The sequence below is a fragment of the Zerene cesonia genome, chromosome 20 (assembly GCF_012273895.1).
Source record: "Zerene cesonia ecotype Mississippi chromosome 20, Zerene_cesonia_1.1, whole genome shotgun sequence".
Lineage (NCBI taxonomy): Eukaryota > Metazoa > Arthropoda > Insecta > Lepidoptera > Pieridae > Zerene > Zerene cesonia.
The window spans coordinates 8,049,496-8,057,554 of record NC_052121.1 but is presented as its reverse complement, the minus strand read 5'-3'; the positions used below and the strand labels follow the sequence as shown (position 1 = coordinate 8,057,554).

At 33.3% G+C, this 8,059-nt stretch overlaps 1 protein-coding gene across 1 annotated transcript; it reads left to right on the top strand.

Annotated features, from left to right (window-relative positions):
• The first annotated feature begins 1,638 nt into the window (after positions 1-1,638).
• LOC119834869 (15-hydroxyprostaglandin dehydrogenase [NAD(+)]-like) lies at positions 1,639-5,756 on the top strand. The gene is made up of 5 exons (XM_038359387.1): positions 1,639-1,737; positions 2,820-3,056; positions 4,161-4,334; positions 5,077-5,228; positions 5,603-5,756. Exons 1-5 carry the CDS (start codon positions 1,639-1,641, stop codon positions 5,754-5,756), a joined length of 816 nt encoding a protein of 271 aa, XP_038215315.1.
• Positions 5,757-8,059: the final 2,303 nt, after the last annotated feature.

Genomic DNA, 8,059 nt, shown 5'->3' with positions numbered 1-8,059 from the left:
TATATATCCATATATGTAAAAACGCTGAGCTGTCCAATATTATTACTCCTCATTATGACTCTGAAAAATTTCGCTGTTTAGATTACGCGGATAGATACATATAAACCTGATAATTTGATTATGCAAACATACAGACACGCACATACACACAGACACACACACACACAAAAATCCACATACCAACTGCGGAGAAATAGTCTCCCTGGGGCCACGCTCGCTGTAAAGTGTTCGAAACGTCGGGTTAATAATATAATGATTAAATCACGTTTAAAATCCGTTTAAAAGTTTTTAATTTCAAAATCAACTATTTCCATTTTGTTTGTAAATATTATCAATGTTTAAATAACATAGTAAATTCAAATCCATTTCTCTCATTCTTTCTATTGTTTGAGGGCGTTGACCATAACATGACTGGTTACCCGCGTTTAGGTTCAGAATTATTTTAATCAAAGGGTCCTAGGTTCGATTCCCGGTGAAGATCCACAAAAACCTCCTACGATCCTACTTGTCCAAAAAAGAAAATGGACCAGTCAAACAGATGTATCTCATCTGCTCTATACCCCACTCGGGGCTTCACATTTAACGTACAGCATGACGAACAACAGACAGAATTCAGAAAGTCGGTTCCCGTTTAGTCTTTAGGTACGGAACTCGAAGAATGACTTGTAGTATTGAATACTCAGCATGATTATCTAATACTAGCAAGCAAATAAAACAGATAACGTAAGAATTTTAATGAATTACTACAACATTTTTTTAAACGGATCAATAGATCCTAGATAATAACTCTCTACAACGTCACATACCATACATAATTTGTAGTGCCTGGATGACCGAGCTTTGCTCGGTTTAACTTCGTGAAGTTTCCAAGATCAGCATTTTTAAGTGAACACGTGCATTAAGAAGACACAAAACAATATAAACAATTAGTCTAACCTCAAAGCAAACACTCCTTGACTTCGTTACTTAACAACGTCATCTGATGGAACTTTAATTATTCGCCAAAAAATAGTATTATTATTCGCCAATCGATGTCAGGAAAAGTCATAATAAATTGGGACTACTCAAACGCCTCCTATTTGTTGAAAAAGTAAGTTTAAGTCGATAAAACACGAATAAAACACGAATATGACATTTTCTAAAAAAGATTCCTAGCTAGATCAATTTATCGCCCCCGAAACCACCTATATACCTACTAAATTTCATGAAAATCGTTGCAGCCGATTCCGAGATTCCAATTATATATATATACAAGAATTGCTCGTTTAAAGATATAAGATAATACTATACAGTATCATAGACTCACTAACTTTATCTCTTTAAAATAGTACTAGCTGCGCCCCGCGGTTTCACCCGTCTAAGTCAGTATCCCGTAGGAATATCGGTATGAAAAGTTGCCTATATGTTATTCCAGTTGTCCAGCTATCTACAGAACAAATTTCATTGCAATCGGTTAAGAAGTTTTTGCGTGAAAGAGCAACAAACATACACACATCCTTACAAACTTTAGTAGTAGGATAGGATAGTAGGATAAACGTTTTGATAAGATTAATTATAAAATAAACATACATTAATGTATCGCAAGCAGTGTGAAAATTGTACTTGGAAGGTTCATACTGAGTTGTTTACTGTCGTAAAATGCCGAACGATTTGAAAGACAAAGTTGTTTTAATTACGGGGGCGGCCATTGGGATAGGCGCAGCTTCTGTAAAAATATTTCTTGAAGAAGGAGTGAAGGTGAAACTTTTATTTATTAAAGATTTTTTATTTATTTCAGATATTTGTGGAGTTTTTCTTGATTTATTAACTTCAAACGCGACCATTTTCTGCTTTTTATAGGAGCTCTGCTTTTTATTGCTGCTGCGTTGATTGAATATATATTTTTTTAATATTAAAAAAGCTAGGTACGTGTACATTTTTTCCATATTACATGGAAAAAATTATAATTCAGAAAATTGTAAGTTATATTATACGAAATTGTTATTTATTAAAGAACTTTGTTTTATATGCAGGATTTAAATCTAAAATTTCAATAGGTGAATATTTGTGCACAAAACTGAGCACAGTTTTGCAGTAAATTCGGAGTTAAAACATAAAGAAAGTTAAATACTTTTTCGTGTTTTTTCCGTAGGTTTTCTTAGGTAAGTAGGTTGTCCTTGAAATCGACGAGGAGTTAAAGAAAAAATATTGTATCGATAGAGATACAGACTTTATTGCTTCGTCATTCAATGACTTAGCATACATAATAATCTATTTACGAATGAATTTAGATATGAAAAGAATACTATTATTAAACACTAACTTTATGCCCGCGGTGTCGCATGGGAATGAGATGTTATAATGCAGTAAGCATGGTCTAGTCACTCTCTCTCTGTCTTGTCTCTTAACTATAGCTCAGACTCAAAAATCATAGTATAAAATCATTCCGATGTAAGAAAAATAAGACACTTTGTATTTATAATATTAGTAAGGAGGAAGGATAAATAAATACACTTATTCCTTTTCGGTATCATAACTACTGCCATAATGGTGATTTATTTATTTATTTTTATTTTTCTTTTAAACAATTTATTGTGCTGTTAATATAGCAGATATAGGTAGATTAAAACTTATGCTAAAATATAAAGCACAGCAGGTGACCTTATCACTTACAAGTGATCTCTTTCAAGCAACCAGCAGAACAAGTGAAAACAAAGTTCTAGTTTTAGTACCTTATTATAAGAAAAAGAGGTATTTTTGGTATTTATTCCCATTGTTTGAAGCATGACTTGGGATTTCGGTTCATAATCAGACATTTATATTAACAAAATATTTTACAGCATATCGCAATAACAGACATCGACGTTAATGCGGGAAAACAACTGGAACAGGATCTAAACTCTAAATACCCCGGTCGAGTCTCGTTCATAAAGTGTGACGTCACCAATGATGAAGAACTGTTTGCTGCTTACGATCAGGTTTTGAAACAATACGGCTATATCGACTTTGTTATTAACAACGCGGGTCTGATGAACGATGGCCCTAAGGTGTACAAGAAGGAGATTGAAGTGAACGTAGTGAGTATGATTTATTTTCATTTTTTTGAAAAACTAGTCAGCTTACATTTATACACATTAATGTACGTGGAAAGGATTGTATAATGAGAATGAAAATATAAAGGAGGTATTATATTCACGACATTCTCAGAGGCATTACGAAACGAAGTAAAGTTACAAATTCCAAGCAACGTTAAAAAAAAAACTTTTTTGGTCCACAAATATCGCCAAATGTTTTATTTTGAATTTGCACTTTTAAACTATATACTCGTATATATACCTAATTTTTTAGTCAATAATTTTATATATTAGGTACACATTAAACATTGTTTATTTGATCTGAAGACGATGTAAGAAAATTGGAGCCGTGTTTCATCAACTTTATTCAAGAATTGCCATCAAAACACTTGGCAACAATAATAAAGCCATTCAGTTCCAATTCAAGTGGATTCATAATAAGTATAATTACTCAGCATATTTTTCTACAAACATGTACTGAATTTATCAATGACATAAGTGATATCAAAATGATTGATTACATATTATTTTTAAGTAATATGCATGTATAATCGATATCATTCACATTAGACAATTTAATACTTACCTGAATGGTTTTATTAAATAAAACTAAATGTATACGCAACCTATTTTTATGTCGTAGCGGGCTACTGAGCTGGTGATTCGCCTGATAATAAACAATCACCACCGCCCATGAACAATCGCAGAGGCTCAGACCTCTGAAAATGCTCTGCCCGCTTTTAAGGCATACGGGATAAGGAAAGGATTGAAGACTGGAAAGAAGGAATGGACTGGGAAGGGCTAGAAGAAGGTAGGCCTCTGGCTCCCCCACGCACCCTACGAAACAGAATAGCAAGCTATTATTTCACGCCGGTTTTCGGGGGGGTGCGGTACTTCCCCGGTGCGAGATGGCCCAATTCGTGCCGAAGCGTGCTCAACTCCCAGAAAATAAAAAGTGTATCAGATAGGAGAATTGTTGTTAATAATTACTACAATTATTAATAATTCAGGAACAGAGGAAACGAAAAAATATGCCAATTTTTATTTTTTTAAGAATAAATAAAAGTCTTAGATCTTTATTGTAGTACGAAATACGTTTGTTTTCAGGCAGCCCTCGTTACCAGTACGTTAAAAGCATGGGAGCTTATGCGTAAAGACAAGTCTGGACGAGGTGGTGTTATTGTCAACATAGCTTCTGTAGCGGCATTAGTCCACTCTCCCTATATGCCCATATATAACAGCACTAAGAGCGCAGTATTGCAGTTCAGTAATTGTATTGGGGTAAGAAAAAAAAGTTATTTTTTAATGATTTGAATTTTTTAATGATTCGTTTTAATATATAGTTATTATCATCATCAGCCCATTATGTTCCCACTGCTGGGACACAGGCCTTCTATGAGGGTTCAGGCCATAATCCACCACGCTGGTCAAGTGCGGGTTGGCAGATGTCACATGTCGTCGAACTTTTGATTCTTGGACATCCGGTTTCCTCACGATGTTTTCCTTCACCGTTTTATGCAGTGGTGATGTTATCCACATGTGCAGATAAATTGAAAAATCAATTTATTTCCTGCACTCTCGCCCGGTCTCGAACCCCGACTTTGAAGTCTGAGGTTCTCACCACTGAGCCACCACTGCTATAGTTAATAAAGTCATTTAAAAAATTTTTTTATGGTAAGGTTTTATAACCTTACCATAAAAACTACCTTAACTGACTATTGTACTCTTTATTCATCTTGGTACGATAATTTGGCGTAAGTAACTTAATAAAAAAATAGCTTTTGTAATACATAAAATACATACATATTTATAGATCAAGACGAGCAGGCTTCCACAGACCGACAATATCTCCTCATCCTTGATAAAAACCCATTTAATTCAATAAATTTTTAACCTTGAAATTAATTTTGCTTTTAATCACTTCTTTTTTTTTATTTTTGAATAAAAATTAGTTTCAAAGTAGCGTGAATGATTGATTAGTATGGTGATAGTTTCACGACTTTTAGTGTTTTATTTATTTTAGACCACAGAAAATTATGAAAAGACAGGCGTCAAAGTAATAACTGTCTGTTATGGAGTAACAAAAACTAGTCTCCTGTCTAAACATAAAATGCAAAACTTTTCTGATATTCATGAAGATTTGGAGGAAGTCTTGAAGCAATTTCCCGCTCAAAGGTGCGTTATATGTCACTCATAATATTCAAAATCGAACAGAAATGCCGATAATAATAAGCTCCGTCCATGCTTAAATAAGTCACATTCAGGATTCACAGATTTCATAAGAACATTGAGCACAGGGACGGAGCTCGCTAATTCTTTTTGTTTTCTCACGAAGCTGTGTTTTTTTGCAAGTAGTATTACTCTGTAGCCTAGGCTGCAGTGTGGGTCGGGTTACGAGGTCATGTTTAGCCTAACTCTTCAAATATTTCTGTATCCTTGTTGCCACCAAAGGTCGGTAATTAATTTATTAAGTACCCCCCTTTTTTAATTTCAATAAAATGGGAATTTTATAGTTGAGCTGATATTCAATGACGGTAATTTTTTTTCAGCGCTGAGGAGGCTGCACAAGGCTTAGTTGACGCTTGCAAACGAGGCGAAAGTGCAAGCACTTGGCTTGTGACAGACGGTAAAGGTGCCAGAGACATTACTCCTGTTGTGCAGGAAGCCTACTCTTTATTCCATGAAGCAATTATGCAGAACTAATGGCGTAATTTGATCCAAATTCATACCCATATCAACGACGTATCGACATTACTTTGGTCCACGATCTTAACATATATTTTTCAATATCTGATTTGAAAGCAGTATGAGTTAAAAAAGAGTTGCTCAAAACAATTTGTTTTTTATTTCTCCTGGTACGTTTCCGATAATTTTTCTGCTTTTCAACAAGTTACTGATCAACAGACTTATGACTGATTTACAATTTGCTGATCCATTCATATTTGCATAATTTATAGCTGACATGATACAGATGAAGTGTATGGAAAGATAATTAACTATTAAACTGTGAATCTAAATCAAATCATGTACCAAGTCTTATTTATACAAATATTTTTTAATTCAACTAAGAAAAAAAATTACTTGTCTAAATCTATATAAGCCACTTCGTAGAATTACCATTATCGTAATGAAACAATAGTGATAAATAATCGTAATGGCAATTTCTAGCGTAGTAATTTTTGCTTAGATAATTCATTCCTTCACCTATATAATTTATTCAAAATAATTAAAATTACAATAGCAATGAAAAAACAAATGCTTAAGGACTTCATAAAAAGGTATTCATTATAATATATTTTATGACTTTTGAAATACATTTTTCCTTCTATTATATTTATAATTAATGACAGATATTAATTATAGAAGCATCGACGGGACTTAAGAGAAATGAAATCAACAATGATATTAAAACTTGCCACGAGGAATGCGCATGAATACCTTAAATAATTAAATAAGGTTTTGTAAGATTAGTGGCAACATTATCATCACTAACACCTCTAAATCTAATCACACTAATACTATAAATATGAAAGTTTGTTTGTTTGGATGTTTGTCTGTCAATCACGCTGAGACTACAAATTTTGATGAAATTTGGTATACAGTCATGATATAAGCTGACTTGGGTGATAGGATACTTTTTATCCCACTTAATTGCTCTCTTGGGATAAAACAGGAATCTTGATATCCGGGCGGAACCGGGACGAGCGTCTATTTATTGTATAGTTATTTGAAGAAGATTAATTTTTTGGTAAATAAATATAATAAAATAAATATATATGTATGGCACAAAGTGCCCCACGCTTTTTTCACAACAATACTAGTATTTTTCATTCATTATTATTTTCAGTTTATATTAAAAATTATTCACAACAATATTAGTATTTTTCGTTCATTATTGTTTTCAGCTTATATTAAAAATTATTTTATAGTTTTTAGTTTGATGTGCTTGAAAAGCGTGTTTTTTAGTTTTTTTAAACTATATTTATTTTTCACTTTTTAGTTCAATTTTTATTTAAGTAAGGCAGTAGGTGCACGAGGCGCTCTCTGCCTTACCAACATTTGGATAGTAGATTCTTTCACTCTCATAGTTATCACAAATCCCAGGACACCAAATCAGAGTTACATGGGAATTACGGTTTTACTGCGGAAAGGGTACCTGAGGAAACGGCCAACCTACACATTTACTGCCCGGAATTTTACTAGAAAAAATACCATCCGGTTTATGTAAGAAACATAAAATAGAAAAAATTTAATTTTTTTTTCCGTCACAGACGAGATTTGAACCTACGTCCACGGAGCCTGTCGTTGTACGTCAACTAAGACTGGCGCCTTAGCCCGCTCGGCTAACGAACGAACTAACAGTAACAGAATGTTATAACAGTCATAAGCTGTTAGCCCTTACGTAGAGGATACGTAAGGAAATTGTTAAATCCTGGCGCTCCTGATCAGATCAGATAATGGGATAAACTTACTATATTACTCTATTGGCACCAGTTCTTAATAAGTGTACAAAGTTTGAATGAAATCCGTTCGCGGGAAGTGGGAGAAAAACGGGTGTGAGTTACAAACATACATACAAACATACAAGTGAAGCTAATATAAAAGCGTTTTAAAAATCAAAAAACACACACACTTTAACGATATAATCAACTAATTTGTCTTGCTTGATCTTTTACAGAATATATTAAGGTCCTGGACAGGATATATAAATGTAATCCTGGTGATCCTAATCAGGATAATAAGATTAACTTATGAAATAATTCAAAGTTTTTATCCAAATAAATCTTTATTATTATTATTATTATTTATTAATTGTCACCACTAGAATCACCGTGATAATTGTAGGTACACAAAAATGCAGTCGAAGAGAACTCCTTCTTTTTTTAAATCGGTTAAAATGACTTATCGTATCGCATAGCTTACATCATTATCTACTATTAGATAAATTTAAAAATAAAGAAACGTTTATTTATGGCATTGTATTGCGTAAATTCACATAGTACTGA

Bases quoted from the DNA above. Each gene is read 5' to 3' on its own strand.
- LOC119834869 (XM_038359387.1), top strand. From the start codon at position 1,639: ATGCCGAACGATTTGAAAGACAAAGTTGTTTTAATTACGGGGGCGGCC. The intron at 3,057-4,160 runs GTGAGTATGATT...GTTTGTTTTCAG, and splicing joins AGGAGATTGAAGTGAACGTA to GCAGCCCTCGTTACCAGTAC. The intron at 5,229-5,602 runs GTGCGTTATATG...ATTTTTTTTCAG, and splicing joins AAGCAATTTCCCGCTCAAAG to CGCTGAGGAGGCTGCACAAG.